Source organism: Narcine bancroftii, chromosome 7 (assembly GCF_036971445.1).
Source record: "Narcine bancroftii isolate sNarBan1 chromosome 7, sNarBan1.hap1, whole genome shotgun sequence".
Lineage (NCBI taxonomy): Eukaryota > Metazoa > Chordata > Chondrichthyes > Torpediniformes > Narcinidae > Narcine > Narcine bancroftii.
Window position 1 is genome coordinate 38713720 of NC_091475.1, and position 25932 is coordinate 38739651.

Genomic DNA, 25932 nt, shown 5'->3' on the forward strand with positions numbered 1-25932 from the left:
GGGGAGAGAGGGAGGTGGGTATTGGGGGTGTTGGAGGGAGTGGGGAGGGGGGTGAGGGAGAAGGTTGGGGGAGGGGAGAGGAGGGGGAGAGGGAGGGGGAGAGGGAGGGGAAGAGATGGGGAGGGAGGAGAGGATGGGGAAAGGATGGGGGAGGGGGAGAGGACGGGGGAGGGAATTGGAACAGTAGGAGTAGGAGGAGTGGGATGGTTTGGTGGAGAGGGGCAGAGAGGATGGGTGGAGAGAGGGAGGAGAGGGGAGGAGGGGCAGGAGAAGGAGGGAGAGAAGAGAGGGAAGGAAGAGGGGGAAGGGATATGTGGAGGGGAAGGGAGGAAGAGGAGGGGGAGGGAGAGGAGCAGGAGGGGGTGGAGAGGAGGAAGGAGGAGAGAAAGTAGAGTGAGGGTGAGGAAAGGGAGGAAGAAAAATAGGAGGAGGGAGGTGGAAGGGAAAAAATGAGGGAGAGGAGGGGAGAGTGGAAGCGAAAGAGAGGGAATGAGGGGAGAAAGGGAGGGAGGAGGTAGAGATGGAGAGAAAAGAGGGAGGAGGAGGAAGAGATGGAGAAGGTGAGGAGAGGTAGTGGGAGGATGGGGAAAGGGAGGGAAGAGAGGAAAGGACTGTACTTTAATTCTCAAACTAAATGCAAAATTACTATTTAAAACAATTTGGCATGCCAAACCATTGTTTTGCTAAGGTACAAATTGCTAAATCACATGCAATTACAAATCCACCTCTTTTAAAACAGGGCTTGTTTCCTTTTCTGCACATTGCATATTAATTTACCAAATGCTCTTCACCCATCTTTGCACTCATTTGCTCTCTAGACCTTAAACAACTGAGACATGCTAACAATTTTAATGCTCATCTCTAACCAATAGACTGCTTTGAAGTTTTGCTGCAAATTTGAGCATGTATTTCAATCATGATTGCCAATGAATTGGAGTAATGTGTAGTGGTATTCTCTTGGATGAAATGTTATGGGATCATAGAGCATGGAACAGGCCTTTCGGCCCAATTTATCCATGCCCACCAAATTGTCCTTCTCGGCTAGCCCCATGTGCCTGTATTTGGTCCATATCCTTGTAAATCATCCTGTCCATACATTCACCCAGATGTCTTCTGAGTGTTGTGATTGAACGTTTCTATAGCTTCCTCTGGCAGCTCCTTCAGAAAGAAAAGTTTGCCCTTTGGGTCCCTCTTGTATCTCTCCCCTTTCACCTTAAACCTATGTCCTTCAGTTCTAGAATTATCTACCCTGGGAATAGACTGAGCATTCACTTTATTTCTGCCCATTATGATTTTATAAAGCTTTATCAGTTCACCCCTCATTCCCCAATGTGCCAAAAAATACCTATCAGCTTCTAACTCAAGCCCTCCTGTTCCAGCAACATCCTCGTGAATCTCCTCTGCATCTCTCCAACTACTGGTATCCTTCTAGTATCACGTACAGCACTCCAAGTGTGGTCTCACCAAATGTTAACCAAAACTATCATTTCAAATCTGATTAAATATCTTGTATGAGAAGATCATTTTTTTTGTACCAATAATGCTACTACAGGAAGAAGCTGTAATATGGAGTGAACTGAACAAGAACTATGCTCTTTCTCAGTGTTTAATTACAGAGGTGGTGGGGTATTTGAGCTAATTAAGAATGCGGGGTAGGTTTGGGGTCTGTTAGCTTAAAGGTAACCAGGAAGCGGAGTGTGTGCTGCTACTGCCTAAGGGTGGACAAATTGACCAATGTGGTACACCGAGAATATAAAAGAATGGTAATGTTTGTGAAAATTTTTTTTTAAAAAAAAGTTGTGGGTTGTGCACAAATAAGTGTCCAAGATAAAATAGAATTTGGTGTATGATATTAAAAAAAACAAGTCAGCAAAAAGAGGAAGAACAGTAATTTGTTTGAGTTTACATGATGACTGGAAATAATATAGCTTTAGCAATGAAAACAGAATCATTGAGGATAATAAATCAATTTCAATCACCCCAAAAGTAACTGAAGAGATCGGTGTAGTGGATTACAAGTTCTGACAATTTATGCTGACCAATATACTGAAAAGCACAGCAAAGAAGAACTACTCATGGATTTGATACTGAGATAGGGAGCAGAATGAATAGAAGCCAGGAAACAGTTAAGAAATACTTATTACAATATAAAAGTTTAAGGTTCCCTAACCAGTGGAAATAGTTTCTCTGCACCTGCTGTCAGATATCTTTAAAATGTTGTAATCTGTTACCAAATCATCTGGTGTAATAAAGTAGTTGCAGTAAATCTTGTGTTGTTTTCAAGGCAAGTTTCAGGCATGATGACTGGAGTTGAATAGGGGCATTCTCTGGCATTGATTTAGGATCAATCTTTGAAATGGATTTGAATGTTAAAAAATGGGGTCATCTAGATCAGTCCATCTATAAGCACCTAAGATAGGACTAAACCTTGTAATAGGATAAATCCACTTGTGAAGATCAGAACTCATCAGCTAGTGAATTGGGGGGGTGGGGGGGCAGATGGTGATGGTGTGAGTTGGAGAGGTGAAAGGGGAGAGAGAGTTAATATGTGGCCTCAGCTGTGCTTTATAAATGCCTAGGCCATATTGAAAGCAAGATACTTTATCTTCATGAGGAAACTTGAGACCTCTTGCAGTACAAGTCACTAATAAAAGACACCAAGACATTCATTCGGCACAGTTGTGTTTTTTTTTGTAGGTTTTACTGAATACCACACAGATCATTGATTGAAGATTACATTCTAAATGATAATTTTATGGTGCAGTTTGAAGGTGTGACATTGTGGTCTATTTTGGAGCTGATAAAAATTTATCATAAAATCATTTATTTGTAAATTTACACACTTCATTATTCAATCTTGATTTAGTAATTTAAATATTCTTGTTCTCAAAGATGGAAAATCCATTTGGTGCAGCATTGGATAAATTGCAATAGAACTATTTCCTAATTAGGATTTGCTGTAAAGGGTCTAAATATCAGAACATTGTTGGAAGAGTTCCTTAGTTGCATAGGTTTAACTATTTTCAGGTATGTCATTTATAAACTTTCCTTCCATTATAATGGAACAGTCAATGCCCATTTGCAGCAAGATATGGGCAATATCTGGTTGATCAATGGTAAATGATAACCACATCAGTATCATGAAATGACAATCTTAATCTTAGTGGGTCAGGCAACAGGACCCTTTACCAAGACCATTTCTACCCATGGATGCTGCCTAACCTATAGAGTTCCTTGTTTGTTTAACATGCTTGACCATCTCAGCAATATGATCACCATTGCTGAGCTTCTCAACATATGCATCTTGAGCACAAAATAATTTTTAAAACTATTAAATCAAGATTAAATAATGAAATGTGTACATTTATAATGGACTAATTTGACTACAAGATTTCTCAGTTTACCTTAGAAACAAGTCAACTCCAACATAAACCACACTGTCACATCTTTAAACCATCTGATTAAAATCATTTAATAAGGATGGAATACAGCCCTTGTTTTGTTTTGAAGGTACTCGTGAACTGCATGGCATACAATAAAACCCATTGCAAAGAACAAATTGCTTGGGAAACTCAAGTGTGTCAAACAGGATCTGTGGATGGGTGGAGCAGCTGTTGGCATTTTGGGTTGAGACCCTGCATTGGAACTAAGAGTGGTGAAGAAAGATAAAGAAAATACAGGTCCAGTCCTTGATAATGGACAGAGCAGGTGTGAAAGATAATGGGAAGAAAGAGCCAGCGTGGGGAAAGGGAGTATATGAAGTTTGGAATCAGTAGCCTCCTTCACATTTGCAAGTGATCCCAGGAATAAACTGCTAATCAGCCTTTAAAGTGTCTAGTGTGAAGCAAAATCAGCTCAATGCCGGCGTCAGATGACGTCATCTCACACCTGGGATTGACGGCCTCAACCCCTAGTCTAATCCCTGGTGTCTGTGAAACAGGCAATTGCATTGTGGGATTGAAGTGACCCAAGTTTTTGCACGAGTGCAGGAAAAAAGATTAAAATGAAGGTATGAACTTTGCAGTGGGAAAGTTGCAGTGGGAGGGGGAGAGAGAGAGAGGAAATAAATAACAATAGTGGACAATTTTTAAACAGTGTGGGAAAGTTGGTAGCGCTATAGTGCACAATTTATAAAGACTGGGGAAAAAGCAATGGCGGACCTGACTTACTAGAAGGCTGTGTGACAGAGAAATCCCTCTGTGACTGGTTCATGCATACAGCTGTGCATACAGCCCTTTCTGCTGCATGGATTCTGGGAGGGTAGGTAAGCGATAGTGCTACCACGCTATATAAATTGTACGCTATAGCGCTACAAACTTAACCACACTGTATAAAATGTGCACTATAGTGCTACCAACTTTCCCACGCTGTTTAAAAATTTCCACTCTTGCTATTTATGCTAGCACTTTCACACTGTCCTTATAAAGGTTTATATAGGTCAGCACAACAACAAGGGCAGAAGGGCTCATACTGTGCTGTACATTATGTTATAATTAGGCATGATTAATTTTGTTCAAATACAAGATCAGGATAGGGCAGGTCCACTATCGCTTGATGTGACATAACATAGAAGGTAGAACAGTCCTAACCCCGGGGATGGCTCCTTGCAAATGTGAAAATGTTCAGTGTCCCAGTTAAGAGTGGTCAAGTGCGAAAAGCTAAACTCCTCATTCCTATCTGAGGACACTGAATAGCCAATTTAGTGGGATGCAAGTGTGAGAGGGGCTCAAGGCAAATGGATGATAAGTGGAAGGAGATAAGGGGGATAAAAGTAAAAACATTAAACATTACATTTCCAATTAACCCTGCCCCTCTCCTTGTGATCCATCTCAGATCCTCCTATTTTTGTTCCTTTTACCTATGCTGAAGCCACCCATCTCTCAGGTGAATGGAACTGCCCATGTTCCATTCACCTATTTCCTATACACTTTATCCCTACCTTCATCTGGTTCCATCTGCCCTTAATTTCTCTCTTAATGGTTCCCATTATCACCTTAAATTTTTTCCACATTTCAGCACTTAGTTTTTTAAAATCTCTGCTTATCTCTATGTCTCCACCACCCTTCCCCTCCTGAATTGGATCCATTTGCCTCTTTTTTAAACCTTGTGCTTCAACCTATCACCAACTACCTTGGTCTCCCAACTAACTGTTCCTCCCTGACCATCTGGTTCTGTGATAAATGGTATTGGTTACACCCTATTAACCAGAACAAATAAGTCTAATTGTTTTGGATTTCATGTATTAGCCTGGACACAGGTGCACTAAAGGTCAAGAGCAACAAGTTTAGACAAAGTTTCTCCCTAAACCTTGCATTATTTCTGTGGTTCTTGTCATTATCACTGAGTGGTGCAAACATTTTTCAAATCATTTTAATAGAGACAGAATAAGAAAGTGATATTTTAAATGGTCCTGTGGGTGACTAAATTATTACCTTTAATTCCAATAGAAAATAATTTAGATGGCTACTATTTTTTTCTTGTGATTATATATTAAAAATAAAGAATGAGCAAAGATATTTAAGGAAATTAATCTCAGAAGTAGTTCTAGTATGAGAGATATTGTGGCATTTATGATTTGTAGTGGTTGGAATATTTTCAGTTTGTTGTTTAGGTAAGGGCCTTTGTATTTAAGTGGGCAGTGCATTTGAGACCAAAACCCAACACTAACAGGACCTCATTATCAAACTGATGTTCTCAAATAGCCAAATGGACAGACTGGCGACTGACAAGCAGGATGGAAAACTAGCAAGTTGCAGGTGTGCATCCTTATCTATCCAGGACAAATTTGGGAGAGGATTATAAAAGGAGATTGCCAACAGAAAATAATAGTTTTGGTGGCAGTGGAAAATGTGTTGGCAGTAAAGAACTTTTGGCTTGCAGTTTGGAAAACCAGTTGCCTTTTAGAACTGATAAATTTCCAACAAACTAGCAAAATGCCAATTAACATTAAATTGGGCTCCCACTAAAATGGGGATTTGATTATTATTCATTCCTTGTATATGTTTTAACTGTACCAATTTGTATCTAGTTCTGAGCATGGTTTTTGGAAGAATGATTTTTGTCTTTCCTTCATGTAGACTTCTGTAAGCTGTGCATGCAAATAGGCATTCTGCTCTGTGCTTATGTTATTGGACTATCTAACTTCAAGTTCTGGATTTTCCAAGAGATATTATTTTCTGATCGTATAAATTTAAAATAAATGAGATTGGTACTAGATTTGAATGTTATAAGTTGTTTACATTGACTAAAGTCTATTTAAATTCTTATCTCAATTTATGAGAAACCCAACTATATGCCTGTTATGCAAATTAAAAGATTTCTATATTTTTCACCTTTTCCTGAAGGCAATAACTTTCATTACTGATTAAATGTAATCTTTAGGCTTGAATGAAGTTTTCATGTCTTGCCCTATTCCCATTTACTGTGCTTGGATCAGAAATTATTGAATGGTCTTAACAATTGGAAACCATTGTTTACCAATTATTTTACATCCCAATAGTCAAAGGGTCATTGGTACTGAAATAATTTGGAAAACTTCTAATTGCTGCCACAGCCAACTTGACACAGAACCCATGATGTGGTTTTCTGTGAATGACAAGTATAATAACTGAAATGGATTGGGGATAGTCAGGATGCAAAGTAAAATGTATTAATTTCTATGCTAAAATGAGTAGGAAATATTTTATGTAATATTGCTAATTATGATTATAGGATAACAAATCCTGATGGCTGACTTTCAGCATTACCTGAACTATTGCAGCTGTGAAGGTATTCACCCAGTGGTTTTGGACAGACAATACTGAATTCTTACATTTAGATTGTTCATCAATGAGCGATCTAAATTGGGTTTATGTGATGCTTGGAAATTTGTCGATAGTGATATTGCCATGCTTTTACTGCCTTTGAATTTTTAGATGGTAATAGTTGGGAGGTGCAGCAGACAAAATCTTGATCAGATCAGAATCCGATGTGGCAGGCACCTTTGTAATAATCTGCAAATGGAATGGATGTTTAAGGTGGGGGAATTGGTGACAAGCAAACATATCATTTTGTCTTGAACCATGTTGGCATTATTGAGTGATTGTAATGAAGTGTAATATATTTATTCCCACTGATTTGTGTCTTGTAGTTATGGGAATGCTTTGTGAGAGGTAAAGTAGTTGCTGTTACATACCCAGCCTTGGACCTGTAACAAAAAGATGATGAATGGCTTGTCAATAAAAAAGTTAAATGTCAGGGGAAGATGATATGGTTGAATTAGTCAATATTTGAAAGAATGCCAGAATGAGGTTTGAACATTAATGGGTCTGAGGAAACACAAACTGAGCATCTCTTAATGCATGATGGTACTTGATTCCAGTTGTTGATAATGGAGGTCATTCACCAGATTGAGCTTGTCCTGCCTTTAATAAACTGGACATGCATGGATGGTTTCCCATTTTTACCCAGATATCAACGTTGTAGGAATTCTTTAGTGACCGGAATGGACTAACTGAGATACTCTTGAATCCTGTAGCCTTTACACAGTTATGCATTGTCAGCCGTATATGGAATAAATTGGTGAAGGTGTAGCGCTCACACCACACGAGTGTGGAGTAGAACGACACGCACTCACTCCAAAGCTTTAAAGTCGAGAATGGTTTATTGCCCTGGCTGTCGTGTTTATATGGACCCTAGGCACTGACATCAAGGCCCCGCATCATCAGAGCACCGACCTGGGATTGGACACTTCCTGCCACAGTTCCCCATCTTCCCACGGCGCAGGAGGTCATCTGGGATGACAGGTGGTGTCATCCCCAGATCCGCACAGTCGCGGTGTTTGTCGGACGTTTTGTGGGTTGGTCTGCATCTCCATGCACGGGCCACTACACGACACCCCCCACTCCCCCGCATCCCTCCCAGAACCGGCAATTGGACTGTTCTCTGTTGACTTGGGTGGTCTGCCCTTGCATTGCAGGGGAAGAGTGGAGACTAGTTGGTCGCAGTCCAGATATGCTGGTTTCAGGCGGTCCACGGTAAAAGTTTCCTCCTTATCGCCGATGTTGAGGACGAAAGTGGAGCTGTTGTCCCTGTTGACTCTGTAGGTCCCCTTGTAGGGTCATGATAGTGTGCGCTGTTTCGTACAAACACATACTGACAGGCCTTTAAGTCCCTGGGGATGTTATGTTTGGGCTGGCTGTGTGGTGGGGGTTGCCACGGGACCAGGGCCCTAGTTTTCGCCACGTTCTCGAGGGTGGCCGTGGGGTCTTCTGAATGTTTGTCAGGTGCCAGGAACTCCCCCAGAATGATTAAGGGTGTGCCGTAGACCATCTCCGCCGCCAAGGCATTGAAGGCTTCCTTTGGCGTGGTACGAATCCCCAGCAGGATCCAAGGCAGTTCGTCCACCAAGTTAGGACCCTTGAGCTGGGCCATCAAGGCTGCATTGAGGTGCCTGTGAAACTGCTCCACCAACCCATTGACCTAAGCTGTGGTGTGGTTGAGCTATGTCCCTAGGAAGTTAGCCAGCACTGCCCACAGGTAAATTGTGCCCCCCCCATCCAAGGTTAGATGCTCTGGGACCCCGAATCTTGTCACCCATGTGTCAATAAGTGCCCTGGCGCAGGTTTTTGTGGTGGTATCAGCCATTGGGACTGCCTCAGGCCACCTTGTGGAGCGATCAATCATGGTCAAGAGATATCACGCCCCAAGGGAAATTGGTATCGGCCTCACTATGTCAATATGCATGTGGCTGAACCTACGCCACATTGGTTCAAAGGTCTGTGTAGGTGCCCTTGTGTAAGTCTGTACTTTGGAGGACTGGCAGTTCGTGCAGATTTTTGCCCACTGGCTGACCTGCTTTCAGAGGCTGTGCCAGACAAACTAGCTGGCCACCATCTTGACCGTTGCTCGGATTGCAGGATGCACAAGATTCTGGATGGCATCGAAAACCTGGTGCCTCCACGCGGCTGGGATGATGGGGCGAGGGCTACCAGTGGAGACGTCGCACAGCAGCGTAAGGTTATCTGCCAATGGGGATATCTTCCACCCTGAGACCGGAGATGACTGTCCTATACGCAGGGATCTCGGAATCCTGCTGCCGTGCTTTGGCAAGGGCCACATAGTTGACTCCCTGGGACAGGGCATGTATTGACTTGGATCACGGGATTTGACAGCGTGTCAGCTACTATATTGGTTTTTCCCACAACATACTGTATGTCTGTGGTAAATTTGGACATGTAGGACAAGTGTCTCTATTGTCAGGCTGACCATGGGTCCGATACCTTATGAAATGCGGTTAACAGCGGGTTTCCTGTCTGGGGTGTATCAGGAGTGTAGCGTTAGTTAGCATATCTTTGGCATTCTGGAACGTCCTCAAAGACTCATTGCCCCAGGTTATGTCCTTTGACTGCCCGCCATCAGTGCGAAAAGGGGGTGCATGGTGCAGGCAGCTGCTGGTATGAATCTGTGGTAAAAGTTTATTATGCCGCCAAATTCCTGTAGCCCTTTAATTATATGTGGCTTGGCGAAGTGCAGGACCGCCTCGACCTTTTTGGGGAGGGGTGTTGCCCCATCATTGTTTATTCTGTGCCCCAGGAAGTTGATAGAGTTCACATTGAATTGGCACTTTGTGGGGTTAATTGTCAACCCATGCTCACCCAACTGGGTGCACAGTTGTGTCAGGTAGGTAAATGTGGTCTTTGCGGCTGTGGCTAGTAATGAGGATATTGTTCAAATAGTTTAATGCAAATGGGAGGTCCTGGCCCACTGCATCCATCAGCCGCTGAAAAGTTTGTGCTGCATTTTTCAGACTGAAGGGCATGCGGAGGAATTCGAACAAACCAAAGGGGGTTATGATCGCGGTCTTGGGGACATCCTGGGGGTGAACTAGGATTTGATGATACCCCAGATGAGGTTCATCTTTGAAAACACCCATGACCCTTGCAGGTTTGTGGCGGTTTTGGATGTGGGACGTGGGATATCTGTCAGGTATAGTGGCCTCATTGAGACAGTGGTAGTCATCACATGGCCTCCACCTCCGCCCCATCGGCTGTTTCTGGCACAATGTGGAGGAGGGAGGTCCAGAAACTGTCGATGCTCAGCTCCTCCACTTTCTTAAACTCTTTCTTCACTAGGCTGAGCTTTTTGAGAGGGAGTTGGCATCCCCTGGTTTGGAGTGAGGGGCCCTTGGTCGGAATGTGGTGCCTTATCCCATGCTTTGGCTCGACCATGAACTGTGGCACAACTATTGAGGGGAACTCTGCCAGGATGTAGGCAAATTCATTGTCTGAAAGCGTTATGGAGTTAAGTTGGGGGGCGGGTAGCTTGGCTTCCACCAGAGATAGATTCTGAAAGGTTCTGGTGTGCACCAGCTTTGTCCTTTGAAGTCGACAAGCAGGCAGTGGGCATGAAGGAAGTTGAACCCAGGAGTGGTTGTGCCACTGCTGCAAAGGTGAAAGTCCATGTAAACCGGTTGTTGCTGAACCGAAGGGGGATGGTGTGGGTACCAGAAATCCATATGGAGGAGCTGTTGGTGCCCTCAGTGCTGGGCCTTGCTTACCATTACAAGTGTCAAGGCCTTCAGGGGTTAGTGAGGTGCCAGTGTCGACCAGAAAACACCTGCCCGACAAGGAATCCCAAATGCAGAGGAAGCTGGTTGGCCAGGGTGTTTCCAGGAAACCCGCAATGTGGGTGGTGTCGACGGCCTCTGCACCCCATCACTGGTGATAGTGGCAGAATTGACCTGGGTAATTAACTTGCCTCTCCACTGGTCTTGGTCTTGCAGGCAGCTGTTTGTGGGGTTTGCTGATGTGGTCTACAACAGCACTGGTGTCTTTCACTCTCCAGAGCACGTCCATCTGGGCTGTGACCCTCTGAGGGTCACTGAAGTCCTTGTCCGTAAGCAAGAGTTGGATATCCTCCGGCAGCTGCTCCAGAAAGAACTGCTCAAAGAGCAGGCAAGGCTTGTGGCCCTTGGTCAAAGTGAGCATCTCGCTCATTAGGACAGGTGGGGCCCTGAACCCGAATCCGTCCATATGCAACAAATGGGTGGCCTGAAAGTGAAGGTTAACAGCTTTTTGAGGCCTGTGTATTTGCTTGCTCTAGAGGCTGATGTAGAAAGTCTACCACCCTTGCGGCTGTGTCTTGATCAAGAGTACTCAAGATGTAGAAGTAGTGGGTGCCATCGGTGATGATGTGTCGAAGCTAGAACTGAGCCTCGGCCTGCTCGAACCATACGCGTGGCTGCGACACACAAAACATTGGAAGCCTGAGTGAGACTGAGGCTGCTGGCTCTGCTTGGTCTGTCATCTTCGGATCCAAATTGACCTGTCGAGGTCTCCAATGTGGTGTTCACAATACATGAGTGTGGAAAAGAATGACATACACACCAAAGCTTTGAAGTTGAGAATGGTTTATTGCCTTGGCCGTCAAGTTTATATGGGCCCTAGGCGCTGATGTCAGGGCCCTGTGTTATCAGAGCATTGGCCTGGGATTGGCAGGTGTTCCCGCCACAATTTCCTGTCTTCCCACTGTGCAGGAGATCACCTGGGGTGACAGCCGGTGTCGCCCCAGGTCTGTTCAGTCATCAAGTTTGTTAGCCATTTTGTGGGCCGGTCCACATTTCTGTGCGTGGGCCATTACAAAAGCTTATTTCTGGGATGCTGGAGATTAATCATCTATTGCTACTTTTGGCTGCTGATGTGATTGAATAGACTTGCAATGTTAATAGATTTTGGTTGGTAAGGTTATTATTGATCTGAAGCTCTGCTGAATAAATGGAGTTAAAATACAATTCTGTTAATAAAATTGGGTGTCAGAATGGGTTGTATTAGCTGAACACCTTATTTGAGTTCTAAATTCTTGATAATGCCTACTTTTCATGTATGGAAAAAGAAAATGCTGGAAACACTTTGTAATCAGGCATTATCTAATGAAAGAGAAACAGTCAAGTCCAAGATTGACAAATAGGAGAGAAGGTGAAGGAGAGATGATTAGAACAAAGGAAATAACTCTGAGTAAATCGGCCATTGAAAGCAGATTATGATTTGCGTATATTGTTGCTAATAACAGAGAACAGATGCCAAGAGAGAGGTGTGCTCAGATTCCAACTTGTGGAGAGAGGACAAACTGGTGAAAAATCATGGATGACAGAAAAATATGGCCAATTTGTATATATAAATAAAGCACATTACAAAATTGGGGAATTCAGTGAGGCTGTGATGTGGCCAGACAGAAAAATAGATGGTGTTCCTAAAGCTTGCAATGGACAATTGTTGGAGGCCCAAAGCAGGTCAATTTTCAAGTGGGATGGAGAAATAAAAAGCCAGCATACCTGTAACTTAATGTCACTCCTGTGAACTAAATGCTAGTCCTCCAAAAAGCAATCAGCAAATTTGCATTTGGTTTCTCCTATGTAGAGGAGATCACGTTGTGAACACCAAATGCCCTAACTAGATTGGAAGAAGTGCAAGTGAATCACTATTTCATTTGGAAGAACTGTTTGGGTCACATGACAATTAGAAGAGATGAAGGTAGGAAGTCAAACCACGGCAAATATTGGAGAGTTCCAAACTGTCAACTATCCTTCAAAAATGTTATTTCTGAATTGTTAATTTGTCTCTTCTGTACAGAAGAAACAAATATATATTTTCTTTGTGTATTTTTTCTGTAGATTGGCTACATCATCTTGATTGAAGCATGTTATCACACAACAAAATAAAATGATAGTTTCCATGTGTCATCTTCTTCTGGCTATCCATCCCATAGGCTGATGATGGCTCGCTTCTGTCAGTCTGTGGGGTTTGGTATGAGAGTACATCACTCCTCAAAAAGGAGTGAATAGATTTTAGGTGAGTCGGGGTTTGCACAGATCCAGACTCCCCTCTTGACGTCCCCTCCCAGATCCAATGGTATGGTGAAGTCCAAGGTGGGTGGGGGAAGTTCTGTTGCAAGCTTCAATGCAAGGGATGCCCTTTCCGCACTTCACAGCATGTGTTTGCTTGATGGGCATTGACCCTACGAGTGAGTTCGCCCGCCTTTTGATAGGTTTTGTTTTTAATTCTGCATTGTGTCTAGCTGTCCTCCTCACCAGGGAAGCCTGGTGGGGGAACTGGCTTAGTTGCTGACCGCCCGATCATGCGACAGCCTGACATCCACTGTATAGAGCTTGTATGACATAACATGCCAGGCAGTTTTGTTACATCACTCGTGCTTTGTGATTAGTATCTTCTTTAATAAATACTCGTTGTTTATCACTTGGTGAAAGGCTATTTCATCCTTCATTTCAACTGTATTGTTATCCTTAATAGATTATATTTGTTCTTTGATAGTCCTACCAGAAATAATTCATGTAGTCCAATTCATATGCTGCAGCTATTTACTTTTTGCTGGGGTGTTCATTTTTATCACATCCTTTCCTTTTCTTGCCATGCTTTGTCCCTCTGAATGGGAGATTCATTCTGGGAGGTCGAGGGAAAATGGTGAGTCAAAAATGGCTTGGGAGCATTGCTGTTTCACTTGTATATTCTTTGGTGATGGGGGGTGGGGGGGGAGAAAGTAAATGACCTTTCCTTTACCTGCATGAAAAGTTGACAAGGCAGAGACAGTTGTAGAGAGGTGGGAGAATAATCAATGTTTGGAAGGAAGGGGAAGGATTATAATGGAACTACAAGATGGCACATGATCTGACAGATCTAAACATGAGTGAGGTGAAGATTAAGTCATTCTAGAAATAGTTAAGTAGAGGTGATTGCTAAAGTGGAACTGTAGTATATGTAGTTCACTTAGTGAAGGCCTTTTTATAACTGCTTAAGGAACTTCCAATAATGTAGCATGGAAAATTGTATGTTTTATAATGAAATTAGATGGAATATTTCAGGATGCTGAGTGGGAAGAAATCCATGACATGACAGCAGAGGATTTGTACTTGATTTTTGTGTAATGAATGTCATTGATGATAGCTATCTTCTATCATGCAGCAAGCTAAGGAATGGAATGATTGAGTTGAAAATAGATCAGTTCCCATAGTTGCATCTTTGGCCTGGTGTCAGCTGATAAATTAACAGAGCCTATTCAAGATGAGAACAGTTTGGCAGGTTGGTGGTAAGCAGAATTTGGTTAAACCTCGGAAATAGAGGCAGTGTGGAAAGCTGATGGAAAGGGTTTGATAGGGACAAGAAAATTTGAAATAATTAAAGTAGCAAGACTGGAATGGCTGTCATGGAAATAAGTAGGGACAGTGGGCAAAACAGAAGAAGAACATAAGATGAAATATTTCTTTAGTGGGATAAGGATTGAAGCATTAGGTGTCATAGAGATTTATTTGTGTGTATTTTGGAGAGGATTTTGCAATGTTTAAGAAAAAAAATTGGGTGGATACATGGATGGGATAGGTTTAGAGGAACATGGGCCAAATGCAGGTAGGACAAGTATGGGGTGGGATGTTTTGTTCAGATTGGCAAAAGCATGCAGGCCAACCCTGTGCTTTTAGTTTATTTGATAACTTTTGAACAACAATTGAGGAAACAGAGAACTACATGTTAGAGGCATGTGAGATTATAAGTTGAAAAATTGTAATGTTTGTTTCCTGAATTTTAAGAAAAAAAAAGAAATGAGACATCAGCTGAAAGTCAAGAAAGTTTGAGAAGTTTGAAGGATTAAATATGTAGGATTGTTTCCTTCAAAAACAAAAATTAAGGGAACTGTAGCAGGAAAGCACATATTGTGGCGTCCCGCAATTGCAGAGATCAGGCCGGCACATCACACAGCAGCAGACGCGGACAGATCGCTAAACCGACTCCCAGGACAACGAACCAGCAGGGGTAGAAGCTGGGGCAGCATCAAACCAACAGCCCTAAAATGGCATTGGTCAAGCTACCCAGCAAACTCAGCAGAAACAGACTGGGGAAGAAGGGCATTCATATGCATGGATGTTCCCATTCACTATTGTTATTCATGGCTGACTCAGTCAATCAGGCAGCCTTTCCAGTCCTAATAAGGAGTGAACTTAATACCACACTGTGTGTGTGTGTGTGTTTGTAGCGGTTGGCTACAATTAGTGGCCCCAACGGTTTAGAAGGAATCTAAACCTAATGATGGAGAACGAAGCAGTTGTCAGCGCAGTCGGGCTGAAGCCCCCGACCTTCTGGACAGTTCGACCCGGCGTGTGGTTCGATCAGGCGGAGGCTCAGTTCCAGATCCGGGGCATCACAGCAGAGACCACCCAGTACTACCATGTGGTCAGCACCCTGGATCCATAGACGAAGGTGCCGTCCAGGTCTCGGCCCACTCTGTGAGTGGCCAACTTTATCCACAGACCACCAATGGAAGGCACTTGCACTGTTTTCACAAAGCTATTAACCGAGATGTTTTGACTCTCGTGGCGAGAGTGAGGAGCACGTTTGCTCCAAGTGGATGGTCTTGGACACAGATCCCTGTCGGCACTCATAAACGAGATGCTGGCCCTCCTGGAAGATGAGCAGCCCAGCATCATGTTCGAGCAGGCGTTCCTGGAACAGGTGCCTGCAGACATCCAACTGCTCCTGGCGGATGCAGATTTCACTGACCACCCCCCCAGAAAGTCACAGCACGAGCAGACATTCTGTGGAAACAGAAACGCTCGGCTACCATGTGGCTCATAAAGAAGTCCCGCAATCAGACCAGAGTAAACCCAAGCAAGGAACAGGAGACAAGAGACAGGAGCGAGTCCAGCGACAGATGGTGTTTCTACCACCAGAAATGGGGCACCAAGGCCCGCCGATGCCAGTCCCCCGTGAGTTCCAGGGAAATGACAAGGGCAGCCGTCGCTGATGGCCACGATGGCTGGCCACCTAGAGAGCCTCCTGTACATCTGGGACCACCTGTCTGGCAGACGGTTCCTGGTGGATACAGGAGCAGAGGTCAGCATGATACCTCTGACAGGGTTGGACACTAGGCACAGGCTAGCAGGACCTACGTTGGAGGGCTGCCAACAACAGCAGTATACAGACCTATGGCACTCATAGGGTCAAGCTGCAGTTTGGGGGCAGTCACTTCTCGTGGGAGTTCACGGTGGCTGCAGTGGAACAACCATTCCTCGGAGCAGATTTCCTGTGAGCCCACAGCCTCCTAGTAGGCCTTAAGGGTAAACTACTCATCCATACCGAGACCTATCAGACCATCGCACTGAGGAGCGCTAGGTTTCCAGCAATGCACCTGAGTTCTCCAAGGTGCTAGTGGGATTCTCGGCAATCCTTTCCCCTCAGTTTGCAGTGGAGATGCTGCGACACAGCGTCAGACATTACATCCTGACCAAGGGCCCACCTCTCCACACAAGGGCGAGATGACTTCCCCCGGAGAAGCTTCAACTGGCTAAGGAGGAGCTCCACAAGCTCGAGGAGTTGGGTGTTGTTCGATGGTCAGACAGCCCATGGACCTCGCCCCTGCACATGGTGCCTAAAGCAACTGGGGGCTGGAGACCAGGTGGCGACTATCGCCGACTCAACGAAGCCATCACCCTGGTGCCACACATTCAGAATTTTGCGGCAAAACTGCATGGGGCAACAATATTCTCAAAAGTGGACGACGTGCGAGGATATCACCAGATCGCGGTGCATCCTGCTGACATCCCTAAGACAGCCATCATCACTCCATTTGGGCTGTTTGAGTTCCTGAGGATCCCATTCGGCTCAAAAATACTGCACAGACATTCCAGCGACTGATGGACGCAGTGGGCCGAGACCTGGACGGCACCTTCATTTATCTCGACGATATCTTCGTGGCAAGTAGAACCCGACATGAACACCTTCAGCACCTCTGAAATCTCTGTAGTCGTCTGCATGAGTTCGGCCTCATCATTAACCTGGCCAAATGCCAGTTTGGCCTGAATACCTACTTCCTGAGCCACAGGATTACAAAGGACTGGGCCACACCACTGATTGACAAGGTAGAGGCCATCCTCAGCTTCCCGAAGCCCAGTACAACCAAAGGTCTGCAGGAGTTCATGGGGATGATAAACTTTTATCACAGGTTTATCCCACCAGCTGCTCGAGTGATGCGCCCTCTGTTCAGCCTGATGTCCGGCAAGGAGAAGGACCTTTCCTGGGACAACGAATCCGCACGTGCATTTATGGAAACCAAAGAAGACCTGGCCAAAGCTGTACTCCTGACCCACCCCAGACCAGATGCACCCACGACCCTCACGGTCGATGCCTCAAGAACAGCAATTGGTGGAGTCCTGGAGCAGCAGATAGAAGGAAGTTGGTACCACTAGCTTTCTTCAGCAAACATCTGCGGCCCCCTGAACTAAAGTTCAGTGCTTTCGATAGAGAGCTGCTAGTGCTGTACTTGGCCATCCGCCACTTCTGGTACTTTCTTGAGCGAAGGGCTCTCATGGACCACAAACCACTGACTTTTGCCCTGGCTAAAATCTCAGAACCCTGGTCAGCCCGCCAACAGAGACACTTGCCTTACATCTCAGAGTACACCACTGACGTCAAGCACATCTAGGGCAAGGACATTGTGGTCGCGGATGCCTTGTCAAGACACAGCATCCACTCCCTGGTCAACGGTCTGGACTTTGCAGCACTGGCAGAGGCACAGCAGTACAGGACGATGAGATCCCGCAGTACAGGACCACTGTCACAGGCCTTCGGCTTCAGGACGTTCCAGTCGGCACAGGTACTACCACCCTCCTGTGCGACATGGCCTCTGGTCAGGTTCGACCTATTGTCCCAACGGCATGGAGGTGATGAATTTTTGACTCCATCCATGGGCTGGCACACCCATCCATTAGGACTACGGTCCGGCAGGTGGCCAGCAAGTACGTGTGGCATGGATTGCAGAAACAAGTCCGGGGGTGGGTCAAGGTGTGTACGCAGTGCCAAACAGCCGAAGTGCTGACACACCAAGGTCCCCCCACAGCCTTTCGAGCCAACAGAACCTAGGTTTGACCACATTAGCGTGGGCATAGTGGGACCCTTGCCAGTCTCTCAGGGTTTCTGGTACCTGTTCACTGTGGTCGACCGCTTCACCCGGTGGCTAGAAGCAATCCCCCTGGCCAACACATCCACCATGTTCTGCGCCAAAGCACTCCTCTCATTCTGGATTGCAAGATTTGGACTGCCACAGCACATCTTTTCTGACCGAGGCGCACAGTTCACCTCCAGTTTGTGGACCAACATTGCCAACCTGTGGGGCACTCAGCTACACCATATGACGGCATGGTGGTGCATTTCCACAGGCACCTCAAGACCGCCCTCATGATCAGACTCAAGTGTCCCAACTGGGTGGATGAGCTACTGGTCATCCGAACAGCACCGAAAGAAAAAGACCACGCATTCTCCGCTGAACTCGTCTACGGAGCCCCACTCACGGTTCCCAGGGATTTCATTCCACAGGCCAGAGGACAGCAGGAGGAGACAACCACCTTCCTGGACAGGCTGAGCGAAAAGATCGGTAACCTGGCTCCGATCCCACCCTCCAGACACTGACAAGTCAAGTTCAACATCTGCAAAGAACTCAAGGACTGTGAGTATGTGCTTGTATGCAGAGGACCCTACCATCCACCACTGCGGAAGCCATGCAAAAATCCCTTTCAAGTCATCCGGAACAATGGAGCCATCTTCGAGCTGGACATCGCTGGTAAACCAAAGGTCTTCACTACAGATAGACTCAAGTCTGCCCACACAGACCCAGCAGAACCCGCAGAGACACCAACACTTCGACACAGAGGCAGGCCACAAAAGACTTTGGGGACTATACCTACGGACACTGTAGACTGTAACGCTGATTCTGGTGGGGGGGGGGAGGGGCGGATCATGTGGCGGCTCGTAATTGTGGAGATCGGGCCGGCACATAGTGCGGCAGCAGACGTGGACAGAGATTGTTAAAGCGACTCCCAGGACAATGAACTGGCAGGGATAGAAGCTGGGGCAGCATCAGACCAACAACCCTAAAATGCCATTGGTCAAGCTTCCCAGCTAACTCAGTAGAAACAGGCTGGGGAAGAAGGGCATTCATATGCATGGCCATGGATGTTTCTGCCTGCTATTGTTATTCATATGGTTGACTCAGTCAATCAGCAAAAGCGGTGGGAACTTGAACAGTATAAAAGCAGCTTTTCCAGCCCTAATAAAAGAGTGAGCTTAACCTGTGTGTGTTTCTTTGTAGCAGTCAGCTACAATATACAGAGCCCTCCATAATGTTTGTGACAAAGACACGTTTTTCCTTTATTTGCCCCTGTGCTCCACAGTTTTAAATATTTAATCAAACAATTCACATGTAATTAAAGTGCACATTACAGATTTTATTAAATGTTCTATGTATACATTTTGGTTTGACCATGTAGAAATTGCATCACTTTTTATACATAGTTCCCCATTTCAGGGCACCATAATGTTTGAGACATTTGGCTTTACAGGTGTTTGTGATTACTCAGGTATATTTAATTCATTCATTGGTACAGGTATAAGAGACTTGTTTCTAAGCTTTTGATCACCTTTGGAGTTCGTAGTTGCCATTTTTCAATATGAGGACCAGAATTGTGCCAATGAACGTCAAATAAGCCATTATGAGGCCGAAAAACAGAATAAAACAATAAGAGGCATCACCCAAACCTTAGGATTACCAAAATCAACAGTTTAGAACATCATTAAGAAGAATATACTGATGAGCTCAGTAATTGCAAAGGGACTGGTCATCCACTGCTGATGACAGAAGAACTCTTAAAAAAAGAAAAATTCTCAAATGTCTGTTATATAGATCAGAAATACTCTTCAAGAAGCAAGTGTAGATATGTCAAAAAATGACAAATGTCAGCAGAAGGCTTCATGTACAGAAATACAGAGGATACACTGCAAATGCAAGCCACTAATTAGCCACAGAAACAGGATGTCTAGATTACAATTTTCCCAGAAGTACTGTATATTTTGGCTATTCTGCACTCGACATCCATGTATTTCCTTCCTTGCGCACATGGTCTTTGAATGGCTTGTTCAAGCAGACACCAAAAGGGCTGCAATATAGACGTTAAACCACCCGGAATAGCTGCCATATAAGTATTATATAGTGCTAATCTACTTTTAGTCTTCTCAGTTAAGTGGCTATGAAACATCGCAGAGCAGCAAACTCCATTCTTTGCATAAACTGTCTGGTCGTCTGTTCCACACATTGTCGATCCATAGTTTTACACCATTTTCATTCATCCATCCTTTTTCATGAAAATGTACAAAAATACTGCAGGGAATTTTAAGTTTAATTTTGCATTTGAAGATTACCATGGGTCTTAACTTCGTCCCGTCAGCCGTGCACAGTAAACCTGGTCTTCATTGCACAGATTTAGCACCTTTCCATTCCACTGTTCTATTGCCTGTCATGGTGAAATTCATGGAATTTTCGTCCATGTTTCTGATATTTGCCAATGCAAACTTGTGTTTCTACCAGTTACATATAATAAACTGGTGAAAACTTGCAACTTTATTATCGAGATCTTTTGGTAGTTTCTATGCAATTTTTGTTTTTTTTTGTCGTAATGCCAGATTTTTCCTGTTCATGAAACGGTTGAACCAGCCTACTGTAGCCTCAAAATCTTTACTGACGTCTAGGTATGACTTTGCTCACTGCAGTGCAAATGTTCTTATTTTATTTCAGGGAACTATTAGCAATCTTGCCTCTGTTCATGTACCCATTCTGTAACTTGGTTTTCCCACTCTGGCCAATCAGTGATTCCTTTTCTCAACAAACATTGCCTTTTTGGTATTTTTCTTAAAAGTCCCTTCTTTCTTCCTCCAATCTCTTACCAACTTCTCGTATTCATCAAATTTTCTTGCACCAGCTCAGTTGTTGGTTTTCTTAGCCATTTCTATCACTTTCAACTTAAAACTCGCTTCATACTTTAGTTGCGAGTTGTGTTGTGTCACTGGGCCCTCCATAATAGCAATCATCTCTTGCCAATGCCCAGCAGATCAATCTGCGCGATCTTTGGGGGTTGATGTATTTGCTGGTCAGCCGTCCATCTCAGGCATCACTATTTTTGGGGGTTGACTTGTATGTCAGTCAATGGGCAACTCTGGCAGCCAGAAAATTGAGGTCGTCTTGTTCACCAGATATACCATAAAACCCTTAAAATGAGGCTGAAAATGGGGGTCGACATATGCCAGTTGGCTTGTTCGCTGAAATATATGGTATTTAAAAGCACCTGTAGAATTCTGAAAAAGGCCTTTTGGATAGATGAGACAAAGATGAACCTGTATCAGAGTGATGGCAAGAAAAAATTGTGGAAGTATACAGGAACTGCCCATGATCCAAAGAATACCATGTGGTGGGGGGGGGGGGGGTGGTGTTATAGCCTGGGCATGTATGGCTGCCACAGGTACTGGCGCACTTACCATCATTGATGATGTAACTGCTGACAGCAATAGCAAAATGAATTCTGAGATATATAGAAATATCCTATCTGCTCAAGTTCGAGCAAATGCCTCCAAACTCATTGAATGGTGCATCATCCTTCAGCAAGACAATGATTCCAAACATACTGCTAAAGCAGCAAAGCAATTTTTTTAAAGCTAGAAACTGGAAAATTCTTGAACAGCCAGTCAGTCACCTGATCTAAATCCAATTGACCATGCCTTCCACATGCAGAAGGGCTCAAGCCCCCAAAACAAGCAGGAGCTGAAGGTGGCTGCAGTAGAGGCCTGGCAGAGCATCACCAGAGAAGATACTCATTACCTGGTGATGTCTATGAATCACACACTTCAGTCATTGCCTGCAAGGAATATGCAGCAAAGTACTAAGCATGACTACTTTAATATAACATATAATTGTTTTGTCCCAAATATTATGGTGCCATGAAATGAAGGAAATGTGTATAAAAAGTGTGGTAATTTCTACATGGTCAAACCAAAATGTATACAAATAACTTACAAAATTTGGAATGTGCACTTTAATCACATATGAATTGTTTGATTACAAATTTAAAACCCGGAGCAAATAAAGGAAAAAAATGTCTTTGTCTCAAACATATGGAGTGCACTGTATCTACTTTGCAGTTTCTTTAAAATAGGATGTCTTGATGGATTAAGCTGTTTGTGCCACTGATTGAAGACAGGTTATACTTGATCAAAGGAAAGTATTAAAATTCAGGGGAAGATAAATTAGAAGAAGAGGGAGGGTCCAAAGATAGGAAAGATCAAGAAGTGATCCAATAGTAGAATGCTGCAGCTGCTGGAATTGATCATGCAGGTTTGGTAGCATTGGTGCAGAGGGAAAACAAAGTTTCTGGTCAGTAACCTTTTGATCAGGAGATAGATTGGCATCCAGGAACTTGGATATTGTTTCCTGAAATTAGGAGAAAATGTTTAATCTGATAAAAATGAAATGGAGTTTAAATAATCACTGTTTAAATTGAGCTAATATTTCTGAAGAGCTGTTGACAACTTGCATGTAGTATCATATGGAGATGAAATGTTTCCTGTCTTATTTATTTTTTCTTTTTTTTTTTACCTTGTGTGAAACCCTGATTTAAGAGCTGATGTGCACTGTAGTGTTCTATTAGAAGTGGGTACATTTAGTCAGCAGTAGATGATTTTGCTGAACATGACCATTTTCAGGGGTGGTTATGCAGCATGATAAGACTTTACTAAGATAAAATCTTTTGGTGGTAGGATAAGAAAAATATCAAAGGGACTTTCAAAGACCTGGAAACCTCATGACAAGTCTGCAGTAACGTCATAGGGTCTCGAATGTCTGGATCTGAAACAATGAAAGGAACTTGTAGGGGCAGAGATCTCAATTTCTTAAATGTACAAAGACTGGAACTAACTGTTTTTGATCTTGAAAGTAATGGGCTTATATGCAGAGCTATTTTATATCCAATTAAAACACTGTCTTGTTTTAAAATCAGGTGTAGGAAGAAGAAACCAGTCTGTGGCTATACTTCTGATAATGGCAGAAAATCCTCCACCACTCGACGCAGCCTCACTTCTCAATGTTGATTTGTCTCTTCTACCTCCTTTGGTGAATGGGGATGGGACACAGGTGAGCAATGCTGGAAAATGTCCTCGACCTTTTGCAAATATTTCAAGACCATTTTATTAGCTTTTTAATTATCTTGCAATAAACATTGGGTTTAATCTGCTTGGAGTTCTTTTGCTTTTCAACTACTGGTGGTAAAGTTTTGAACAAATGTCATGAAGTTAGATTTAACTTTTTTTTAGTGCATAAACTGAGGGCTGCATGGAGCAGGAACATTCAATTGAATTTCTTGCAAAATATTGTGAATTGATCAAAAAGTCATTATGAACAGGAATTAGCTACTCAATTTCTCTGCCTCTCAATATGATAATAGTTGATCAGTTCCAGACTTCAACCATAGCCCCTTTCACACTTCCAAGTGATCCCAGGAATTAAACGCCAATAGGCCTTTAAAGTGGCAAGTGTGAAAGCAAAATCGGCTCAATGCCGGCATCAGATTACATCATCTCACGCTGGGGATTGTTGGCCTCGACCCCCTAATACAATCCCTTGTGTCTGCAGACGCCGGCATTGCAATCCGGCAAGTATGAAAGGGCTAATTGGATTGAAATAACCCGTTTTTGGATGAATGCAGAAAAAGATTAAAATGAAGGTATAAATTTTGTCACGGGAAAGTCACAGCAAGAGAGAGAGAGGAAATAAATAGCAATAGTGGACAAATTTTAAACAGCATGGGAAAATTGGTGGCGCTATAGTGCAAAATTTATAAAAACTGTGGAGGGAAAAAAGCAATGGCAGACCTGACTTCCCAGAATATCGTGCGGCAAAGAAACCCCTCTATGAATGCTCCATGTATGCAGCCGGCCATACACCCCTTTCTCTGCCGCATGGAATTCTGGGAGGGCAGGTCTGCCATCGCTTTTCCCCCCATGGTATTTGTAAATTGTACGCCATAGTGCTACTAACTTTCCCACACTGTTTAAATTGTATGCTATATAAATTTTTGTATATGTTCACTGAGCCCAGAATAACAGACACCACCCACCTAAATAAGCAGTATCTAAAGTGAAGTTAGGATCCTACTCAGAACTACAAGAAGAAAGAATGTAAATTCATAAGAAATGCTCAAATTAAAGGTGAAATTTTCATTAAAAAAGTTTAATTGTAGAATTACCTTTTGGATGGGTGAGAAAGGAAACTAGATTTGTAGGGGAGGGGAACCAGAGTGCCAGAGCAGATGCTGGAGTGGAGGAGGAAAAAAATAACATGAACACTGCATGTAAAGTCAGAAATCAAAGGGTTGCAGAAAATAAATAGATAAAAACATTTTGAAAGTTTAAAATTGCACGCCCCCCCTCCCCCCCCCCAAACAACAAGGGGTTTGTTCACCAATATACCTCTTTTTTTTATCTTGCATCTAACAATTCCCCTAGAGGTTTAATTGGAGGAGCAAATCTGTAGAAAGTTAACAGGCAGCTGCAGGAAACATTATGTAGTGATAGTCGGATATTTTAACTTTCCACTTATTAGGTTGAGATTCTAAATTGGAGAAAGGCCAAGTTTGAGGAACTGAGAAAGCATGAATTGGGATAAGTTGTTTACTGACAAGGATGTGTTTGGTAGAGGGCATGACGTGATGGCTGGCAGAACTTTTTAAAACCTGTATAGAAGCTTTAAAATTACTTTAAAAACTGTGGATTGTACTGCTGAAGTACTTTACTAGTAACAATGAGGAAAGCTAAGACTCAAACTGCAAAAAAAACCAGCTACTAAACAGGTTACTACAACGGAGGAATCTTGGCTTACTTTATCAGCGCAGCCTGCTGACTCGATTTTTCTCCAACCTCGACCACATCACCAGTCTAGTGGTAAGGTGTATTCAACACCAGCACCAACTTTGTGTGCGGTCATGCAGGATGGTGCCAGTGTGCAGCGTCGATCCACTCCCGACCAGGAAGAACAACTGCGCATGTGCGAACTTTTGCGCATACGCATATCATCCGAAAAGGCCCAGGCTGCGGAGGGACCCAATCTACCCTGGCCCAGTGATCCTGGACTGGTGGGGGAGGGTATCCACACCTGTAGTTGGGCTGAAGTGGCCTTTTTATTGACAGAGGAAGAAGAGTACATCGTTGGAGTGGAGGAGGAAGAAGGACATTGTCAGATGGAAGAGGAAGCACTAATACCTCAGGGTAGGCCTATGGTGAGTCTGATTTCTAAGTTTAAGTCTGGTCCTCACCAGTCAGATTTGCCTTCAATTGCTGATTTGGCTTTGCAAATAAGTCAAGGATTTTCAATTATTGAAATGAAGGGGGAAATAGCATCAATTAAAATGGATGTGGCAAAATGTTTAAAAGCTGTGGATAAGGTTCAGGATAAATTTAAGCAAATTGAAGAAGAATTTATTAACTGTAAAGATGATGTTGATCATTGCAAAGAGAAGATGGGTCAGATGGACGATTCATTTACTGGGTGGGAAATTCAGAAGACTGACTTGTTGAAGAAGATTGAGGCTTTGGAGAATCAAAGTAGGAGGAACAATGTTAAGATAGTTAGTCTTCCGGAAGATTTTGAAGGTTTGGACCCAGTTCAGGTTTTTCAAAAGTGGATTCCTGAGGTTTTTTGGAATAATGCATTTTCCAAATGGTCCCGTTCGGCTCATTGAGCAATACGAAGGAAGCTGCTTCTTGGCCAAGCGCCACATTCTATTTTGATTCGCTATTTGCATTTCCAGGATAGAGAACCGATTTTGAGACTTGCGGAACAAAATGCAAGAAATAATCAGTGTCCATTGCTTATTAAGAATAACTTTTTTTAAATGCTGATTTGAGTCAAGCTGTAATTAAATATCATGAAGAATTGAATTTGGCTAAAGCTGTTCGTTACCCTGCTGTACTTAGTTTTTTTATGGAGATTATCAGTCTCAATTTTTTTCTGATGATGCTGAAGCTCTTGTTTTTGCTAATTCTTTACCCAATAATAAGCAGGGTCAAAATGCAGACAAGT

The 25932-nt window shown here is 43.6% G+C and overlaps 1 protein-coding gene across 7 annotated transcripts in view; it reads left to right on the top strand.

The window, feature by feature from the left end:
* fndc3a (fibronectin type III domain containing 3A) overlaps positions 1-25932 on the top strand; it is a 231167-nt gene that overhangs the window by 8321 nt on the left and 196914 nt on the right. For 6 of the 7 annotated variants that reach the window (XM_069889664.1, XM_069889666.1, XM_069889667.1 and 3 more), the window contains exon 2: positions 22856-22989. In XM_069889664.1, coding sequence (XP_069745765.1) covers positions 22897-22989 — 93 coding nt within the window. In that variant the 5' untranslated portion in view covers positions 22856-22896. Of the gene's footprint in view, positions 1-22855; positions 22990-25040; positions 25130-25932 lie in introns of those variants that run through there. The other variant, XM_069889669.1, reaches the window with a different exon arrangement.